This window comes from Oncorhynchus mykiss, chromosome 15 (genome assembly GCF_013265735.2).
Source record: "Oncorhynchus mykiss isolate Arlee chromosome 15, USDA_OmykA_1.1, whole genome shotgun sequence".
Taxonomy (NCBI): Eukaryota; Metazoa; Chordata; class Actinopteri; order Salmoniformes; family Salmonidae; genus Oncorhynchus; species Oncorhynchus mykiss.
In genome coordinates, this window is record NC_048579.1 from 23,023,190 (window position 1) to 23,045,213 (window position 22,024).

At 42.8% G+C, this 22,024-nt stretch overlaps 3 protein-coding genes across 8 annotated transcripts in view; all 3 read left to right on the plus strand.

Moving 5' to 3' along the window:
* The window catches only part of LOC110489808 (zinc finger CCHC domain-containing protein 2), a 65,755-nt gene extending 60,378 nt beyond the window's left edge, over positions 1 to 5,377 (plus strand). For 4 of the 5 annotated variants that reach the window (XM_036944073.1, XM_021562731.2, XM_021562730.2 and 1 more), the window contains 2 exons: positions 106 to 1,659; positions 2,236 to 5,377. In XM_036944073.1, coding sequence (XP_036799968.1) covers positions 106 to 1,659; positions 2,236 to 2,297 — 1,616 coding nt within the window. In that variant the 3' untranslated portion in view covers positions 2,298 to 5,377. The remainder of the gene's footprint in view (positions 1 to 105; positions 1,660 to 2,235) is intronic. The other variant, XM_021562729.2, reaches the window with a different exon arrangement.
* A 376-nt stretch (positions 5,378 to 5,753) lies between these two features.
* LOC100136251 (leukocyte elastase inhibitor) lies at positions 5,754 to 13,321 on the plus strand. Of its 2 annotated transcripts, XM_021562188.2 has the most exons (8): positions 5,754 to 5,912; positions 8,438 to 8,636; positions 9,912 to 10,004; positions 10,824 to 10,964; positions 11,296 to 11,413; positions 11,657 to 11,799; positions 12,163 to 12,330; positions 12,510 to 13,321. In XM_021562188.2, the coding sequence occupies exons 2-8, from the start codon at positions 8,469 to 8,471 to the stop codon at positions 12,912 to 12,914; spliced, it is 1,236 nt and encodes a 411-aa protein (XP_021417863.2). In that variant the 5' UTR covers positions 5,754 to 5,912; positions 8,438 to 8,468; the 3' UTR covers positions 12,915 to 13,321.
* A 1,669-nt stretch (positions 13,322 to 14,990) lies between these two features.
* pigm (phosphatidylinositol glycan anchor biosynthesis, class M) lies at positions 14,991 to 21,247 on the plus strand. The gene is made up of 5 exons (XM_021562736.2): positions 14,991 to 16,114; positions 17,799 to 18,337; positions 18,554 to 18,812; positions 19,168 to 19,269; positions 20,915 to 21,247. The coding sequence occupies exons 1-5, from the start codon at positions 15,932 to 15,934 to the stop codon at positions 21,080 to 21,082; spliced, it is 1,251 nt and encodes a 416-aa protein (XP_021418411.2). The 5' UTR covers positions 14,991 to 15,931; the 3' UTR covers positions 21,083 to 21,247.
* The last annotated feature ends 777 nt before the right edge of the window (positions 21,248 to 22,024 follow it).

Here is a 22,024-nt window from a genome sequence, read left to right on the forward strand (position 1 = left end):
TCACACACACACACCATTATTAGAGAGTTTGTGCTTGTTTAGGTTTTTGGATAGGAGCACTAAGACTTGTTCTCCTCTCTCTCTCCCTCTCTCTCTCTCACGCAGATACAGATAGTCACTCAGACAACTCCAGCAGCCAGGGTAGAGCGGACACCTTCTTCCCCTGCCACGAGGTTGCAGGGGGGGGCTTGCCCACCATCCACCCCCTGGCCTCTGCCAAGCCTGCTGGGGAGCCCCTCTGCCCCGAGACCATCCCCAACTTTCCCCCCATCACCTTTATGCAACCCCTGCCCTACATACTGCCCAACGGAGCACTGCCCGCCGATGCCTCTCTGCCAGTCCTGCCTCCTCCTCAGGTGGCAGCGGCCCTGGTAGACAACAAGGTTGTGGGAGGACTGATCATGCAGGTGCCCTTGGTCCTCCGAGAGCCCATGCCCACCCCAGTGCCAGTTCCTGTGCCAGGGGACACAGAAAAGAGGGATGCCCTTGCTGCAGTGCCCGTGCTGCTTCCAGGGTTTAGCTCCCCCACCCTGGGCTTACACCCCCCTGGCAGCCCTGCCCTGCAGCCCCTGATCCAGCGCTTCAAAACGGCCCCTCATAAGGCAACTGTCACTTCCGAGGGTGTCACGGCCTCCTCTGCCCACCACCCCCCGGTTGGAGCCATCAGCGTCATCGCCCCCGGCCCACCCTACGCCTCACCCCTGCAGCCAGCTTACCCCGACCCTGCCGCCAACCCCCTAACACCCTCTGTACCCAGCCCCCTAACCCCCTCTGTACCCCTAGGGGAGCCTAGCATCCCTCACGCCAAGCACCCGGGCATGGCTCTTCCCTCAGGCTTGCCTTCTCCATACATCATGCCCCCCATCCCCACCTCCATCATGGCAACGCTGGGGGCAGGAGTAGCCGGAATAGGGGTAGTGCCCACAGCTGGACAGGTTCAAGCGGTGGTGCCCCCATCTGTGCCCACCCACAACCCCGGTCCTGTGCCCAGCCCCAGCCCTGCCCTCACCCACAGCACGGCACAGAGCGACTCCACCTCCTACATCAACAGCACCAGCTGTGCCAGTAACCTCGTCGCCCAGCAACAAGTGCAACCACCACAACAACAACAACAGCAGCAGCAGCAGGCGACTCCCCAGCAACAGCCCATGTGCTGCGGGGCGTGCGGTTGCCGGGGAGGCTGCGGCACCAGCAACAACAGCCACACAGCGCCTTCATTCTTCTTCCCCCACCAGATGCCGCCGCGGCAGGTGTTCGGTGTGCCACCCATCTTCCAGCTGACGTCCCTGTGCAACAGCAGCTACCTCAGTCAGCCTCCCCTCCAGAGCAACGGCCAGGCCCAGCTACCCTTCTTTCCATCCGCCCCGGCCCCCTACGCCAGCCAGACCCTGCTGCACACACACCCCCACTCCCACTCTGACCACCTACTGGGCACACAGCAAGGCTACAGCCTCCAGCAGATGGCACCCTACAACCGCTTCTACCCGCACATGTACCCCTCCAGTGTGGGCATGGTGCCCGGGGCGGGAGGCGGAGGTGCACTGGGGGTAGCAGTCGGCGTCAACAAGAAGAACGCCAACGTCTCGTGCTACAACTGTGGGGTCAGTGGCCACTACGCACAGGACTGCATACAGCCCTCCATTGACTCGACACAGCAAGGTAATAACGCCACCGCCAGGGGCAGGGTGGAGCGGGGAGGGGCGGCCGCTGGCCTCTTCGGACGGCCCCCTCCGCCCCCCCTGCAGCACTTCCCCAAGTAGAGGTCAGCCCTCAGGACTGATCCCACCCCTCTCGATCTCTCTCTTACACACCAGTACCCTACACCCACCCACACAGAGGGCACCCTTGATCAAGCTTGGGAAGGCACACCTTTGCAGTAACCTTCCTCACCCCCTATCCCCCAAAAACAGACTATTAGCCACCTTCATTTCCATTTTCAGGACTTATTTAGAGCCAGGAGCTGCTGTAAAGGGCTCTCATCTCAGGAGACCTGTGGACATTTCTCCCAAACTCTCTGTTAGCAGGGCAAAGACAAAACACAGCAGAACAGTTAAAAATGAAAAACACAGACCAAATGACATGACACATGTCACGCAGAGGATACGATTAGGTGCAGGTTGGGAATTTGTAGACATCTCAGTGGAACCTTGTCTTTTTGCTTACTTTCTCTGAGTTTATTTTCATCGTATCCCGTTTCTTATTTGTTCGACTGACGCCCACCTCTCTGTTTTTCAGGTGGCTTTCGGCTGAAGTACGCCGCCTCCCACTCTTCCGAAGCACTAGACAATGCCGACTGAAGAAGTCTTCTCGTTCCGCCATCTTGTTTGTCACGAGCGGTCAAAGAGACCCCTCCATTTCAAGAGAGCACCACTCGATGTTTCCCTGTCATTAACCAGGTTTCCATCCAACTTTTTTAGGCGAGTAAAGTACATGTCGGATAAAAAGTTAATGACAGGCCTGATGGAAACAGAAAATGTGTCGGTAAACTTTCCAAATGTTGACAAAACAAAATACGCTAGACAAGGTGGGATCTTTTTGTGTCGGTAAAATGCGATGGTAACGCTTTTATGTGCAAATATTGATATAATAACCATCATATTGAAGTAAACTTGGAGTCACGCTATGATATGGTGTGGTCCTCCCACTATGACTCGGGGAAACAATGCAGTTTATTAGGCTACAGATGAATTCATTTATATTGAACTTCACAGGGTGGTGAAAGTGCACGGTGATCTTGATGCACCTTTCCAATAAATGTCAAGGGTCAGATTCTGGTGACAGGAATATCGATGTTTGACTGCCGTTTAACAAATAAAAAGATTCTGGCTCTTATCCATAATAATCTCTTCATGTAGACTAGCCTACCCGCACTGTATCTGCGAGCTGTTGGCTAGAGCACACGTGCCAAGACCGGAGTAGTCACATTTTCTATTTAACGCAACAGTTTGTGACAAAACTATCAGTAGAGTTGAAAACGATGGAAACACATTGAACTTTAGATTTATATTTGGTACATGAAAACTTAAGTGAAAAAGTGTACTGCGTCATCATGCACTGATGTGGGAAAAAGTGCATATTTTCTTTATGCAGATTTTTGGAATATTCGCTTGAATATATGTCGACAATTTGATTGAAAATTTAGCTATTCTCATTTTTAGTTTGACCTTTTTTAACGAGCGTGTGCGAAGAGGGTCCTAAGTACTTGTGCCTGAGACATCACCAACATCCCCATCACAGCTGAGGGTGAAGCTGTCTCGTTTCCAGAGACGCATACCCCCCACCCCCACCCCCCCCTTCACCAATCCCCCAGTGGCTTTTGGTATTTTGCACTGAAGACTGGCACAAGACAGCAGCTCATGTTTACTAACTTATTTCTTATATTATTAGAAAACTTTTTTTTTAAAGACACCATGTGTACGGGGAGCTTCGTAAAATTATTTTGTTCTCAGAATACATGGGGATCTCGATTAGAGTTTCATATACTTTGTCTTTTATAACGGTATATTTATACCTCATTGTTATTCGACTAGGATTTTTATTGTTTAACTGTACAGCTACAAAAGATGAATGCAAACCAACAAAAAAGTAAATGTAAAAAAAAAAAAAAAGATTATTTTTCTCTTTCGCTGCAGTGTTTTTGAATGTACATGTTTAATTTCTTAATGTTAAGGAATCTGGCAGTATCGGGGGGGAAATTCTTAAAGCATTTGCCTCTTGATATAATGTGAAACGCATATTAAGACGTTCTTAATCATCATGTCTGTCATGTAGAAGTTAAATGCTGCTGTGTTTTTATTTTTGGTAACATGCACTATAGCTACCAGGAATTCTGAAGTCTCTCAAGTGCACTGAAACAGTCCTAAATCGAACCTAGAGACAGATGTTATTGCAGCAGTGAAGCTCTATACCTTGCTACACTGCTGTCCCTCCATCCAGTATTCTCTTGGAAATGTTGCACTGCAGAGTCGAGCCACAGGGTGGTGCCATGTGAAGCATCAGTGGTTAGGAGGGATAATACTATCATTGATAACTCTGAAAATAACTTTTTTTCTTTAGCCATTTCTACAAGACTGGTGGCAAAGGCAGATGTCATGTAGCCTACCTAGACAGTCAATATGTTTATTCTTCCTTCAATGCAGCAGTGAGATCTAACTGTAAGGCATCTTGTTTGTACATTGGTAAATGTACTCAAATCGATGCACATACACACTATAAATTGATGTTTTCATGTGGAGTATGAAAATGAAAAGTGTGAACACTAAAGGAAGTGTCTGACTGGAGTTTATTGGATATCAGGATTGGTAGCCTTCCAGGGGTTGACATTAAGGGTTGCCATATTGCCTGGGGAAAGTGAACTGATCATTCAAGCTACTTGAGCCTGCTGAGGTTGCCCCATGGGGCTGGTTATTTTTGTTTGTTTGTGTGCGTGTGTGTGTGTGCGAGAGAAAACAACCAAACAGCAAAGAATTCCAGTAGCCAAAAGCTGATCTTTTCATTTCCTCCCCATTGTCTGTTTTTCACTTATTAAACAATGTATTTTGTAACTGATGTACGAAATAGAATAATTATTCCAAAATAGAAAGAATTCAATCAATCTTTCTGATTCCTATGTATAGGTGAAAGGCAGGTAATATGTGGCACTTACTTACTGCCTGTAAATATATCATTTACATTTTTGGGCAAGTGATCATAATGTTTGGGCAACCAAAAAAATACTCCTGACTTGCCCGATGGGCAAGTGCGTTTCATGCCTCAATGTCAATCCCTGGCCTTCTCAGACAGCATATCCCTTGAGATAATTGTCAATCATTTAGAGCTCTTTCGTGTCTGTTTAAGCTTTGTGGTCTACACATTAAAATTACATATAGGGATATTACAGTACACACTTGTTTGTTTATATGAGAAGTTATGTCAATTTTTATGAATAGTCACACTTAGTACAGTTTGTCTCCAAACATTTTGTGAAAGCTTTCCACCAACTGGTGAAGTACTCTAAATCTCTTCTGCTTGATTTGATGTAAGCAGAAATTTCTTACAATTACTTAAAATATTGAGGCAAACTTGGACATGAACACAGGAAAGAAAATGTGTGGACCACTTTACATTAATCGGCTGGATGATTTGAAGAACCATGTGAGCTCGGAGGACAATTGTATATATGAACCTGCCAGTTGTACATGTTGAACATATATGGTTAAAAATGCTGTACTGTAGAGGGTACACTCACTGTTACCTTAAGGTGTATGTTTACTGTATTCTTTGATATCTACATTTTAGTGTACTGGAAAGGTCAAATATATTTCTAGAACGAATTTGGATTTTATGCAAATTGTTATGTTTTCCTGGAAATAACAGCAATAAATACAAAATGCCCCAACATTCTTGTTTATTTGTCTGTTGTAATTAGGTCCTACACTGCTTTTATGTACTTTGTTTGTACTTTGAACTTCAGGACAGTTTTATCCACTTGCATTGCCGTAGTAGTCAGCTGATGCGGAAGAGTGCGGAATGCGGAAGAGCACTTTTACAGCCCACCAGGGGGTTTACACTATTTACCACAGCCATAAAGTCATAATTAGCTATATTGTAAAAATTCGTGAAAACAAAAATGTGCTTTTTGGTATTCATTTAAGGTCTGGCATAAGGGTATCAAGTGTGGTTATCGTTGAGGTTAGGGTCAGGTTTAAAATCCGTTTTTAAGAAGAGTAATGGTAGAAATAGGTGGGGTTGATTACTGTGGCTGTGGTAACTAGTGACTATTCCCCCCCCACACACACACACAGGGCGTGTCTGTCTTGTATATTACATATTTCAGACGGTTAGCTGAAACTTGTCTGTAGCAAACCACCCACTGAAGTCACCTGGCTGTAGAGGGAAAGAACTACCTGACATTGACAAATAACCATTCATTGGTGAGTAGCTGCGATACAATATTTTCTCAATCTAAAGGCACTGACTAATTTATTGTTAACCCTGTTGCCATTCTGATAAACGAATTTGCAGGTTGGTAGCGATTACTATACTCTTTTGTTTTTATAATTGGTGATCCTTATTTAGCATAAGAACTATAGTTTGATTGGCTATCACCATAAATGTAACATCAAAGAGGACAGGACATTGATCATTCTAATCAATGTAGCTGGCTAACTAGATAGCTGATTAATCTTGCCTGGCTAGTGGCAACTCAAACTCCTTTAAACCAGCCCTCCACAATGATGTACTGTTATGTTGACTCTACCCACAGTCCCTGAGTTTATATTCACTCCGCGGCCGGGTTGAATAAAGACAAAACATTAGCCTACCTTGTAAAATCCATAAATGTATAATTATTGTGCAATTTATATCTACTGGCATAAGTGCGTAAGAGCAAATGTATGCTTGATCCGAAAATGTGGTCGGAGACTCGGTATGAGGGTGTGACGCTTGACGAGCCTCCAGAGGCAGGCAGAGGCCAAATTTTATGGAACACGGATGGGTCTTTGCGTGTCAAATAAGCTTGTTGACCAATCAGGACCTGAATATGACTGTACGTCACATAATTTAACGTGTCATTAAATTACGTAGTTATTACACAATCACTCGTATTTAATATGTCCCCAACGATTCATCGCTCCGTATTCTGTGACGCTGGTAAAGTTGTCTCGGGCACTTACAGTGCTGGTCATTAAAAAAGCTAACTAGCTCATGGATGCAAACAATGTTCTTCCCAAAAAACATAGCAAAACGACAATCTGTTTCAGTAGCTATAGTTAGCCAACTATAGCTAGGTTTCATCATCTAAAATAACCCTCATGTATAAAACAATTATTATTTGATTAACGATGGTCGGACCCATCTATGTGAAGCTAGCCACAATAAGGATTAGCCACAATAGAATAGTGGGCTTTGCGGTTAGCCTTCAAAATAAAAGTATGTAATTGACAGTGATGCAAATTAATACAAAGAGTCGAATTATGCCATAATTGAATAGATCATGCTAAGTGAAATTACACTGGATGTATTATACTTCAGAATTGCATTGGGGTCATACTTATTTCACTGTACAGCCTTACCTCTGGATTGTGGATCAATGACATGGGGTTTCAGTCTACTCAGTGACACCCAGAGAACATTAGCGATGTCATTTTCTCCCCAATCCTTAAATGTCTTTGCCCTATAAAAGAAGCAGATTAGAGAACTTTGCCTATGTCGATTTATAATATTCTGGTGAGCAAAGGTTTCGTTTTCTAGGGCAACAAATAGGCTATTAATCTAATGACCAAAATAAGCTGCAAGTATATAATAATAATAGACAAGTTGACTAATAAATAGCCTACCAAAATGCTGAAAATTATAAACAAAAACATATCTAACTCAGACAAAAAAAAACTGCATCCCCTGTCAAGAAATCGTTCCGGCGTCTGACTGTAGCCGACAGCGCATTTTCTATAAATGGGTTAGGGTCGGTTGTGGGCCTCAGATTTTCACTTTATCAAATACTGTCTGTACAAAACATTAGGAACAACTGATCTTTCCATAACACTAACTAGGTAAATTCAGGTGAAAGCTATGATCTCTTATTGATGTCACCTGTTCAATCCACTTTAAATCAGTGTAGATGAAGGGGGGGCAGGTTGAAGAAGGATTTGTATGCCTTGATACAATTGAGACATGGACTCAATTGAGACGTGTGCCATTCAGAGGGTGAATGGGCAAGACAAAAGATTTAAGTGCCTCTCAACGGGGTATGGTAGTAGGTGCCAGGCACACCGGTTTGAGTGTGTCAAGAACTGCAACGCTGCTGGGTTTTTCCATGTTCAACAGTTTCCTGTGTGTCTCAAGAATGGTCCACCGCCCAAAGGGCATCCAGCCAACTTGACACTGTGGAAGCATTGGAGTCCACATGGGCCAGCATCCCTGTGGAATTCTTGACACCTTGTTGTCCATGCCCCAATGAATTGAGGCTGTTCTGAGGGAAAAAAAGGGGCGTGCAAGTCAATATTAGGAAAGTGTTCCTATTGTTTTGTGCACTGTGTGTAGTCGGGCGGTTGGGTTATTAGCAATTGCGGGCAAACAAAACAACTGCACACCACTGATGTACATACTCATTCAAGATTTAATCAGGCTGTAATACACAAGTAATTGTTAAGAGTACATTTAAATGTAACTTTATTCAACATTCTGGCTTGTAAGGTACATTTACAACATTTTGCAGGCATTAGTTTCAGGATGTATATACCAATTAATTGTGTATTACACAGCCTGATTAATCAGACTGCTAGCTAGACTACATTAATTCTATGTTCTTTAGCCTACTTAGTCTTTCGCATCAGCCCAAGATAGCTCTCGCGATAATTGCATGTCATTGTATATAGGCTACTGTATATGACTGCTCTGTTACAATGAAGTTTAAAACCCAGTGCCCACGGATACTAACTTCTTAACCTTTCTTCCAAAGCTCTGCCAGCCTGCCTTTCCCACCTGTTACAATGGCATCAGTGTCTGTGGCCAACACCAATTTCTCTCTGGAGCTATTCAAGAAGATCACAGAGGTCAACAAAACAGGCAATGTCTTCTACTCCCCTCTCAGCATCTCCTCTGCCCTGGCCATGGTGTCCCTGGGAGCCAGAGGGAACACTGCTACCCAGATGTCAGAGGTGAGTCAGTGTAAACCATTTTCGGGGATCCCGTCCATCCAAAAACAGATACACTCAAACATAATCATCTTACTCTCACACATTAATCTCTTATGCAACTATACTTATGTTGATTAGCCTGTTTAGTATGCACGGACAGCACAGTGGTACCGGAATGAATACATATATATTTCATAAAATAGTTTGATGGACTAGTCACTATCGACAAAGGTTGGATAATGTAGCCTTTACTTTTTGTCATTACCCTGTCTAATGTAAACTTGCATCAAGGCTAGATTGGATTTTTTTATATGTAGTCACATGCACAGGGTCATTTATTTAACAGTGCAGTTCTCCGCCTAAATTGACTATAGCTTCTCCCTTACACTGGAAAGGTTTTTCACAGGGGTTTTCTGAGATGAATAGGAAAGGGTGTGGCTGACAAATGGGTAGCCTGTCCATGACAATTCACAGAAGGCTTCCTTTTAGTCAGCAGATGAGGCTTTATTTGAGTACAGCCCTACTGTTGGAGAGCAATAAAGTAATCCCTCTTATCAGTCTCTCGGTTCCCATTATCTGTGTACAGCTAGTAGACATGTAGGTGCCAGATAAGAGTTTATGGTGTCATTGGATTTTTAAAAAATATTTTTATTTTATTTAACCAGGTAGGCCAGTTGAGAACAAGTTCTCATTTACAACTGTGACCTGCCAAGATAAAGCCAAGCAGTGCGACAACACAGAGTTTACACATGGGATAAACAAACGTACAGTCAATAATCAGGGGGCGAGGCCCTGACAGTTTAGATAATACATAAGAGTGGACTAAGTCTAATTTGTACAACCTCCATTTAGCTGTCAGCCAGCAGATTTATTATAATAACCATGGAATGTATTGTCCAATGTGAAAAAGCCTTTCTGCAATATACTGAACATGTAGGTAGTGATGAAATAGCAGCAAGGTCGAGTTGAAGTCATAAAAAGGGCGAGTCTAGGGTACACAAGGGTGGGACAAGAATGCATACCTTCCTATTGAGCAATCCGGCTCGCCTAGTTTAAATAAAGGATATTAAAAAAAATTGAGCAATCTTCACAGAACAAATACGATAGGGGGTAGTCTCAATTTCTTTACCTGTTAAGGACTCAACGGCCTTCATTTACCGCCCTACATTACGTTTTGAAGGATTATTTCTGGAACCTACACAGCTCGCCAGCCACACGCACACACACAGTGTTGCCCACTCCCCACATCTATGCTGTTCAAAAATGATAACCAATTGTCATACTGACGTCCACTAGGTCCTCTGCTTTGTCAAAGCAGACAAATCTAAAAAGGCTGACCCAGGACTACTCCAGCAAGTACAAAAGCCCCAGCTTCCGCTGGCTCTGAAGGTGCTAATATAAGTATATAATAAGGAATGGGTAGCCCAGGGGGTTCAAAGAGCGCTTGTTTCCAGATAACATTGGGCTGTTGGTGAGGTAGCCATTTGGTGGGAACAAGGTACTACTATTGGTGTGGGGCAGGGCTCTTCAACCCTGTTCCTGGAGCGCTACTCTCTAGTAGGTTTTCGCTCTATCCCCACATGTATCTAACTTGATTAAGCTCATCTTTAGTTGAAGCGAAAACCTACAGCACGTTGCTCTCCAGGAAAAGGTTTGGATAGCCTTGTTGTGGGGTCTGTGTTTTCTGTCGTCTATGTGGTTTATTTACAGTACATGTGTGAAGGGATATAAACACAAATCCTCTTATAGCCTATGTACACAATGTAGTAGTCACATTTGGGACTTGAGGGAACACAAGCATATTCTTTCTTTTCTTTTTATCTATATTCTTCATAACCCTTGATAAGCTGCCGTCTGAAAACGGAAATATAAACAGGAAAGTCTGGTCACACTCAAACAAACAAAGAATTCCTTATCCGCTTTACGAGCAACATGAACGTAATCTGTGCTGGTCATGTCCAACCACCAAATGTCAAAATGACAAGTTATGCTGTTTGGATGCATTTTAATGTTGCCACTTTTTCCTGAAAACATGTCTTTATTTGGTGATGTGGTGGATGAATACAGTAAACAATGGCGGGTTTGTTTGCTAGCCGAACAACGTAGGAGTCGTGTTTCGGCTCGGGGTTTGCATGTCATGGATGCCACAGGAAGATGCTACCACAATGTCACATTTTGTAAATGTTATTTTTTGAATCCTGTCTGCAGTCCCTGCACCTCCACAAAGCTACAGATAGCGTCCATGTCGGCTTCAACAAACTCATGAGTGAACTGAACAAGAAGGGAGCCCCGTACGCACTGAGCCTGGCCAATCGCCTGTACGGCGAGCAGTCTTACCAGTTCGTTGAGGTAAAGCCCGATTGTTTACACAGTGGGTGGAGAAAGTGTGTGTCTAAGATTTAGATATTTTTGCTCAATCTGAATTGACACTAATGAATCACAGTGTGTTAGGTTAAAGGTCATTATGCATTTCATTACACGTTGGAACATAGCCTTATGACGAAGAGAGTTGTCAACAAAAAGATCATGGATAGAGTATCCTGCAAAATGCTATCATTATACTGTACAAACAATTATACTGTACATCATTGTAGACTATACACTATTATTTTAGGTACTTAGGGTTTGATAAAGCAAGGATATTGACTGTTGATTTTTGTGTCTCTGGTAAATGTGACAGACGTTCCTCGGCGACACCAAGAAGCACTACAATGCCGAGCTGGAGGCTGTGGACTTCAAGTCCAATGCGGAGGCTGCCCGACAGAACATTAACGCCTGGGTGGAGAAGCAGACCGCAGGTGGTTAGATGCCGCAAGCTGTCTCCATGTGCACAATAGTATTAATATTCTCAAATTCGGTGTAAAGATCAAAGGGACTGGATTGAGAATGAATTGATCACTTTGTGTTCATATGGATTCATATGGATTCATATGGATTTTAAATCCATTAGGTGTCCATGATCTATCTGTTTGTTATGTAACTACACCTTATTACAATGTTACCATCACCTCTGTCATTTCTATGGCCTCTGTATTTTGTAGAGAAAATCAAGAACCTATTGGCGGAGGGGGTTGTCGACCAACTGACCAGACTAGTGTTGGTGAACGCCATCTACTTCAAGGGCAACTGGGAGAAGAAGTTCAAAGAGAGCAGCACCAGCGATGCCCTGTTCAAATTAAACAAGGTAGTGTTTACCCAAACGGCTTGACGTATAGAACGAATTCCCGACAAGATCTGAGGAGTGGCTTTTCATTTATTTTTCTCTGATGTGTCCGTTTGCACAATGAATGTGTAGTTACACCACTTTAGAGTAGCGCTTCTAAAGAAAAGATCTGACTTCCACTGAACTGTTGCTGTAGTCGGTTCCAGTCATCCCTTCTCTGAGTCTGTTGTGAGAGTAATGTTCTAGCTTGCTTCACTTTCATGAGTAACGGTGAGTAACCTTTGCTACAATGGTGAAAACGCATTGTAGTCACAAATTACACACAAGAAGGCAACTGTTAACAAAATATTTGGTGACTCCCTACCTTCCTTTCATTGACTACAGAAGGAGAGTAAGCCAGTGAAAATGATGCATCAGAAGGCCAATTTCCCCCTGACCTTCATCCCAGAGGCCAACTGCCAGATTCTGGAGCTGCCCTACGTAGGGAATGAACTGAGCATGCTCATCATGCTACCTAATGAGATGGAGGATGACACCACTGGCCTGAAGAAGGTAGGACTCACCTTTACATTCAACAAGATGGGTTTTGTGGCCAACACAATACACATGGAGTATAAAGTTAACTTAAATTAGAAAGCTTGTTTTAGGGTTAGCTCACACTGAAATACGTGTCTATGTCTTGACTTTGTCTCCTACACACACACACACACACACACACACACACAACGCAGCTAGAGAAGGAGCTGACTTACAAGAACCTTGTGGAGTGGACCAGGCCTGACATGATGAACACGGTGGAGGTTCAGGTGGGTCTGCCTAAGTTCAAGCTGGAGGAGAGCCTGGACCTGAAGGACTTGCTGGCCAGCATGGGCATGACGGATGCCTTCGACCACTGCAAAAGCGACTTCTCGGGCATGTCGCCTGACAACGACCTGGTGCTGTCCAAGGTGATTCACAAGGCCTTCGTGGAGGTCAACGAGGAGGGAACAGAGGCAGCTGGCGCCACGGCCGCCATCATGATGATGCGCTGTGCCATGAGGACGCCCACATTTGTCGCCGACCACCCCTTCCTCTTCTTCATCCGCCACAACCCCACCCAGAGCATTCTGTTCTACGGTCGCTACTGCTCCCCTTAGAGGCTATATAGGAAATGGAACATTCCATGTGGAGGGAAGAAGGGCTTTTAATAGTATATACTGCAGTAGCTACATCAATACCCCATCTGTGTGCTTGATTATATGATTTGAGGTCAATGCCTTACCAAAGAATTGAAGAGTCAAGTGTATTTGTGATGAAATTAGGTTTAATACATTTCTTCCTGGCCTGATGTTACGAACAACACATTGTGCCTTATCATGATCAATGTTTCTCTACTTTCCACCTACTTCAACACACTGAAGTGCAATTATCCTCAAACATATTTCTATTTTGTGTTCTGATAATGAACTCTCCTAGTCTTCTGATACTATACTGGTGTTTTTTGTTTTTTTCAAATTAAGCAACTATATGAAAGTTTACAGGAAATAAAGATATGATAAGTGTGTGGGTGTGTGTCATTTCCTGTGTGTGCACATGGACTGGTGTCTTAACCAATGATGTATATAAACCCTGGATTGCTAATGCTATGTATTGACCAATGAGAGGCTTTGGAGCCACTGGTCGGCCATATTGGCACTCCCCAGAAGAAACAGTCCTCTAGGAATGAATGGAATTCTAAAGCATTTCAATTAAATGTTTAGAGGACAAAATTACATGTATTTTTGTTGTAGTGGGGACAGTAACTAATTTCAAAAAAATCATACTACATTTTTGTATGTTTAGCTCACATTTTAAAATGTAGGAATGAAGATGTATGTAATATAATAAATGTGGCAAAAACAAATATATACACAAAATGCATTTTTATATCTTCCAAAATATGTTTTACAACAGTGGGGGAGTAGCTTCAAAACAGCCCCTCTATGTCAGTTATCTCTGTATCCCACACATGCAATTATCTGTAAGGTCCCTCAGTTGAGCAGTGAATTTCAAACACAGATTTAACCACAAAGACCAGGGAGGTTTTCCAATGCCTCGCAAATAAGGGCACCCATTGATAAAAAAAATAATTAAAAAGCTAACACTGAATGTCCCTTTGAGCATGGTAAAGTTATTCATTAAACTTTGGATGGTGTATCAATACACCCAGTCATTACAAAGATACAGGCGTCCTTCATAACTCAGTTACCGGAGAGGAAGGAAACCACTCAGGGATTTCACCATGAGGCCAATGGTGATTTAAAACCATTACTGAGTTTAATGGCTGTGATAGGAGAAAACAGGAACGATCAATGACGTAGTTACTCCACAATACTAACCGAATTGACAGAATGAAAAGGAAGCCTGTACAGAATACAAATATTTCAAAACATGCGTCCTGTTTGCAACAAGGCACTAAAGTAATACTGCAAAAAATGTGGCAAAGCAATTCACTTTTTGTTCTGAATACAAAGTGTTATGTGTTGTATTTGCCCCAAACATTACTGAGTACCACTGCATATTTTCATGGTATTTAGTTTAGTTTATTAGGATCCCCATTAGCTACTGCTCATGCAGCCGCTAGTCTTCTTGGGGTCCACATAAAACTTACAAATATATGACAAAGTACAGAACAGTAATACAGATAAGCTTGTAATTGTTAAGGACTGGGGAATTGTTCAGGATAAAAATAAAACGGAATGGAGCCAAGCATAGACAGAATTCCAGTGGGAATTAGATTTTTGGAAAGAGTGGATTCCTGCTTTTTGGCTGACACATAAATGATCCTTTACCCATTGTCCTTTACCCAGCTTGACACAAACTGAGAATGGTTACATCTGTGAAAGTTTCGAGAAGTAGAATTGTTTAGATTTTTTGTGCATCCTCCGCCTAGATGAATCGGGCTCTCCGAGTCACACGGCAAACCTGTGGCGTGGTTTGCTCTCCGGAACAGGGCACCGCTCAAATCGGTGATTAGTGGGGTAGGATTGGGTGTAGAGGTTAATCAAATTATAAATAATATTCCTGGTGTTTGTGACACATAAATGAGAATGATAATACCGTCTGTCTTGTTAAGCTTTGACACAGAGTTTCTAGCTGATAAAGTCATATTAGGTTATATTTGCTATACTGCTATATTTCTATGCTGAGGGCCTATGTTCCGAAAACGCTACGGAGTTTTAGATGCCAAGGATTCGGACATGTTGCAGCAGTGTGTAGAATGGAGATCCCGTGATGTGATAAATATGCAGATGGGCATAGTCAGAGGGAGTATACAGTTGGGGGTAGAGAAAACACTGTGTCTGTACTCATGCAGTTGGGGATCCGAAGTGCCCTGTGAGACAGGTTGAGATTGCCAAAATTCGAGTGGGGCTGAACGTTTCTATGCTGAGGCAGTGAATAGATTAGAGGATAGCGCAAGGGTGAGCCGGGAGTCCCCCAGTGAGTAGGCCTGAAGAGAGAGATCCAGAGAGGATGTGTTTTAGTAAGGTTGGATTTATTGCGTTTATAGCCATGGTGATCAACTGCACTGCACTGATGCAGCGGAAATCACATAAAATAGATGTGGTAGTTGCAGCAGCAGAGAAATATTTTGGGGTGAGAGATTTTACTCTAGATCTACAGGGCGTTTTGAGAGGTGGTGCCATCCTCCCAGGCCGACAGCCTAGTGTAGGATCGTTTAGGGCCAAAGTAGCGGGATGGGGTGCTGGGTTTTTGGGGATAGTGTATATGTGCAGGATTAGATGGTGGTACAATTTAGGATTTCCCATTCCCCTTTTCTTTTTGGGACCAAAATTTGCAATCTGCACTCCAAACTACGAAAGGCAGCAACACAGCGTCTAGTCTACCGGGAAAGCCACACGAAGAAGAAAACACTTCCTAGTTAACAACAGGAGCAGCAGCAACTTCTATTGCTAGTCAAATCGTGAAAAGTATTACACAATTGATAAAATGGGCAAGCGATCTAGTAAGATGTGAATGTATCTAACGTCAGCTTGCTAGCTACATGATAAGAAAATGACACGGCATGGCTTCATCCCTTGCATTACCTACCTAGCAATAGTGTAACGTTAATTACAGTAGCTAGCTTAGCTGCTAGCTGATTTATTGTCGAACAGGTTGGACAACTAACGCTATGGCTTCTATCATGGAACGTGTCCTGTCCAAGCTTATGAATAAAAATGTACTTTTCACTGTGTCGTTTCTCGTACGACTTGTTTTGGTCAGTTTTGGTGTCTATCAGGACAGAACTATGGTGGTGAAATACACTGATGTTGATTATCACGTGTTTACAGATGCGTCGAAGTTCATCACGCAGGTAAGTTACCATTTCCTTAAATATTATAAATATATACATGCCTGTCAGACAGTTCAGCCATGAAATCTGTTGGTCTTCCTGGTGTTGATTCCAATGTGTTTTTTCCTTGCCAGAAGATACCGAATTTACCGTTTGGCTTGTTTACACTGAGCTGCACTGGGGTCAGAACGCAATCAAAGTCCCAAACTGGTTTTTGTGACATCCATATTTCAGAGAGTCCTAGCTTTCAGGAATGGGGTCATAATAGTGTATAGCCAAAACGGTTCAAACGATAGAGCAAAATTCATAGGAAGAAAATAAATTCAACATGCCACTTTGGCTTCTCTTAACAACCGTGAATATTTAATTTGATCTGTTTTCTACTTTTCCTGTCTTGCAAAGTACCAGGATGTCTCTGATTTTGAATCTGAATTTAGAGAACAACCCTTTTCGTCCTCATGCTAGCTAGCAGTAACCACCGCAGCCATTTTGGAATGGCAGTGTCAGCCAATCAAATTGTATTTGTCACATGTGCCGAATACAACCTTACAGTGAAATGCTTACTTACAAGCCCTTAACCAACAATGCCGTTTTAAGAAAAATAAGTGTTAAGGAAAAAATAGATAAGTAAAAAAGAACAAACAACAAATAATTAAAGAGCATCAGTAAAATGACAGAGTGGCTATATACAGGGGGTACCGGTACAGAATCAATGTGCCATTTGATTAGATGTTCAGGAGTCTTATGGCTTGGGGGTAGAAGCTGTTAAGAAGCCTTTTGGACCTAGACTTGGCACTCCGGTACCGCTTGCCGTGCGGTAGCAGAGAGAACAGTCTATGACTAGAGTGGCTGGAGTCCTTGACAATTTTTAGGGCCTTCCTCTGACACTGCCTGGTATAGAGGTCCTGGATGGCAGGAAGCTTGGCCCAGGTGATGTACTGGGCCGTACACACAACCCTATGTAGTGCCTTGCGGTCGGAGGCCGAGCAGTTGCCATACCAAGCAGTGACGCAACCAGTCAGGATGCACTCGATGGTGCAACTGTAGAACCTTTTGAGGATCTGAGGACCCATGCCAAATCTTTTCAGGGCCTTCCTCTGACACCAATCAGCTCCTTTGTTGTTCAACGTGATGTTGCCATTCCATAATGGCTACTGTGGCTACAGCTGGCTAGCATGAGTTCGAAATAGGGCAGTGTTTCCGGAAACTAGCAGTATTTCAATCTTCTCGATGGAGCAGTGTGGATAAAGGTCAAATTTGGAGTACAGTTGCATATCCCATCCCTGCATTGATGTATGTTTTCTGACCCATATCTCGCGCCAGCTCCACGGTGTCTTAATGTAACCATGATTGCGTTGCGAGCACAATGCAGTTCAGTGTAAACAAGCGTAACAGTAGGGTCGGTATCTTCTGGATAGTTTTACCCTTGATCTTTTCAGGGACCTGGCCTGCTGAAAGCCACTGGCTTGAGAATCAATGGGATAACATTTTGGTTGGATCTGTCAATGTTACATTACTCATGCCCAAATCTTTATTTGAGAGAATTTAGCTTTATTTGAGAGAATTTTGCTTTGTTTGAGATAACCTACCAGCTGTGAGTCCCTGCTGGTGATAAGTTTGCGTTCCTGCAAAGCTACACTTTAGCAAACAGTGCTTTTTACATGTGTCGTGTAACCTGCATCATTCTGTCCTCCTGTCATTGCAGGGCCAGTCTCCATACCACAGATCCACCTACCGCTACACCCCTCTACTAGCATGGATCCTGACCCCTAATGTCTACCTCAGCCATGTCTTCGGGAAGCTTCTCTTCATCACATGCGACGTGCTCTCAGGCCACCTGATCTACCTTATCCTTCGCCAGCGGGGACTTAGCTGCAAGGCTGCCTGCCGTGTCTGCTCCCTGTGGCTACTCAACCCATTACCGGCCGGTGTGTCCAGCCGAGGCAACGCCGAGTCGGTCCTAACAGCCCTGGTTCTGGCCACACTGCTCTGCCTGGAGCTGAGGCAGATCCCCATGGCAGCCATCTTGTACGGCCTGGCCGTCCACATGAAAATTTACCCGGTGACTTATGCCCTGCCTATTGCCCTATCCCTACAGAGAAAGGAGAATGTGGAGGAGAGGGGAGTGGGGTGGTGGAGGAGAGCTCTTGGGTTTCCCCTCAGGCTATTGAATAAGGAGCTGTTTCTGTTTGCCGGTGTGGCCGGAGTGGTGTTCTGTGGATTGACTGTCCTGTTTTATAACATGTAAGTTTGGGCTAGCTCAGTGGGCTAATGCATACTTGAGTTGTTGTCGATGCTCCTAGTAAAGATCGGTTGGTCATTGACCATGAAAAGCTTTTCATTGTCAGTTGTGAAATCTGTTATGTCATGTGTTTGATGCTTGTTTGCTAATGGTAAATCATGTTACCAATACAATTGTCCTCATAACTGTTCTCTACCCATTTGACCATATCTAATCAGGTACGGCTGGGACTTCCTCCAGGAAACCTACCTGTACCACCTGACGCGGAGGGACATCCGCCACAACTTCTCCCCTTACTTCTACATGCTGTACCTGACTGCAGACAGCCCCTGGAGCCTGGCCCTGGGTCTGGCTGCCTTCCTGCCCCAGGCCCTGCTGCTGTTCCTGGTCTCCCTGGCCTTCCACACAGACCTAGCCTTCTGCTGCTTCCTCCACACCGCCATCTTTGTCTCCTTCAACAAAGTCTGCACTTCCCAGGTGAACATGACACTCCTCCATCTGTGTCATGTTTGAAAGTGTTGCTAGGTGTTAAGTAACGTTAAACCCATTAACATGGTATTGTGACACTGATATGACATAGATGGTAGGATATGTTAGGTTAAATGTTATGACACTTGTGTTGTGTTATCTGTTGTGTTGAATGTGACCTTTCCCCCAATCTGTATCATGCTGGTGTTGATGGTGCTTTAGCATGATAGCAGTGTTTTTTTTTGTTGTTTCATTATATTGGTTAAAAACCAAGGACGTGCATACTGTAACATCAAATCCATGGAATGCAGCTTGTGGGAATGTTATGATGCTCATAGTATGTTTTGTGTTGTTTTTTTTGTAGTACTTCCTGTGGTATCTATGTCTGTTTCCTCTCGTCCTACCTCGACTGACCCTGTCACCAAAACAAGGAGTAGAACTCTTGGCTCTCTGGTTTGCTGGACAGGTAGGTGCAGCATCATTGGTTGATTGTATCTAGATTTCTGTCCAACTGGCGACAGATTTTCAAGTGAATATTCTAAAATCCAAATTAAAAAAACTATGTACATTTTCCCACCAGATATGTTTCCATCAAATTGACATGTTGCAGATAAAAGGCTGTGCGTGTTGACGTAGTGCACATAAAGCATTCATTTCACATTAAATTCCCATGTACCGAATTAAAAAAAAAATCCAAGTTAAATAGGTTTTCCTCACATTTTCAACTCTGAGGGTTTTGTCACCAAAAATTGTACGTAATATAGCGAATGTGCCCTCTGGTATTGGGACGTGCGCTCTAGCCAACAGCTCGTAGATACAGTGCGGGTATAGCCTGCCCTACACAATGAGATGAGGCTATTATGGAAAAAGGGGGGGGGGGGGGGTCAAATCATGAAATCAGATCTATTAAGGTCGAAAAGTTCTCTAGAAAGATGACAGAGTTTCTGACTTAATTCCGTTCACTAACATTTTTCCCAGTCAGAGCTAGTTTACTTCGATATGACGGCTATTATATCAATATTTGCACATAAAAGTATTTCCACTGCCATTTCTCACACAATTAATTTTACCAGTGGTGGAAAAAGTACCCAATTGTTATACTTGAGTAAAAGTAAAGATACCTTAACAGAAAACGACTCAAGTAAAGTAAAAGTCACCCAGTAAAATTCTACTTGAGTAAAAGTCTAAAAGTATTTGGTTTAAAATATACTTAAGTATCAAAAGTAAATGTAATTGCTAAAATATACTTAGGTATTCAAAGTAACAGTATAAATAATTACATTCCTTATTTTAAGCAAACCAGAGAGCACCATTTAAAAAAAATATATATATATATATATATATATAATTTTTACGGCTAGCCAGGGGCACACTCCAATATTCAGACATCATTTACAAACGAAGCATGTGTGTTTAGAGTACGCCAGATCAGAGGCAGTAGGGATGACCAGGGATGTTCTGTTGATAAGTGTGTGAATTGGACCATTTTCCTGTACTGGTAAGCATTCAACATGTAACGAGTACTTTTGGGTGTCAGGGAAAATGTATGGATTAAAAATACAATATTTTCTTAAGGAATGCAGTGAAGTAAAAGTAGTCAAAAATTTAAATAGTAAAGTACAGATTCCCCTAAAAAACTACCTATATAGTACTTTCAATTATTTATTTTTACTTAAGTACTTTATACAACTGAATGTTACAGACACAAATAAAGATCCCACTTTCTCTAGCGTATTTTGTTTTGTCGACAAAATTAGCTGTTTCCATCCAGTCTGTAGTGACATTTCTTATCCGATGTACTTTACTTGCATAAAAAGGTTGGATGGAAACCTGGTTATAGTCCCATTATATGAACATAAAGGGCTTCAAAAATAGACCCAATCTAACTTACTCTATACAGTATTACCAGACTAACCAACATGGCTCCAATATTATCAAATGAAACAGTAGCTCAAAAATTCCCCCAAAGTTAGTCATTATAATATTTATTTAAAAAATACATAATGTGTCAGATTATAGCTTGCATCATATAAAATGACTTGTCATTGAAGTTGTATAGGCAATATACTTAGGAAAATGTATTTAGGAAATGTTTTCTTCTTTTGTCTCAGGGTATATGGTTGGCCCCTGCGTACTACCTGGAGTTTGAGGGATACAACACCTTTCTGCTCATTTGGCTGGCTGGACTGATGTTCTTGATCATTAACTCATTCATAATGGTACAGATTATAACCCATTACAAACCACCAGACACTACGCAGAGATTGAAAGCAGAGTGATATCCGGACAACTACTTGAACACTTAATTCTACGCTCCTTGGATGTAAGGGATCAAGTGAAGACATTTCACTAGTAGACAACTTAGTTGCTGATAATTGCAATGCATTTGTTATTTTGTCTGTATGGGAATTTTGTATATATAAAACAAAAATACCTGGCATGGATGTCTATTCAATGGATGATATTGTATATTGGTCGTTGATGTTTCAGTTTGGTAAAACATTTATATCTATATTTTGAAACTGTACGTACACAATTTTGCAGAATTGATACAGGCTTAACAGCTTTTTCTACCCAGTAGTGAACTAAGTGAATATAGTACATAGAAATAAAGCAGGGTGCCTTTTAAATGAAACGTATCAGAAGGTGGCAGCATTTAGCTGATAACGGCGCTAAAAGAGGCTCTATCCTCAAATGCCCCCATCATAGTCAAGGAATTCAGCCATGAACACAACTTGAAGACAAACAATAATGTCTGCTGTTATTTGTTACTTTAAGATCATGGAGATTCTTACTTTATAATTCTGCTCTATCTTTGCCTTCTACATATTGTTTAAAGAGAGACTGTGAGATTCTGTTATTTCAGCCCATTTCAATTCTACTTACCCAGAGTCAGATGAACTCGTATATGTAATTTATGTCTCTGCTGGCTTAGCGTTAGTTTCACGAGCAATGCTACTGTACCTGTAGACTTCCAGTCATTTGCATTGGCTTGTGAAACTACCGCAAACTTCCTTCATACTGCACACAGATGCATAAAAATGGTATCCACCAGTTCATCTTACTCTAAGTAGAACAAGGGCCAAAATGCCAGAAGGTCATGAATGAGGCACAAGCAAGGGTGAGTTTACACTCCGTCCCTTGGGTTATGACCGCTGACTTAGTGACCCCTAACAGAGTTGTGTTTGTGTTCATGCTTGTGCGTGACTTGGCTGTGAGTT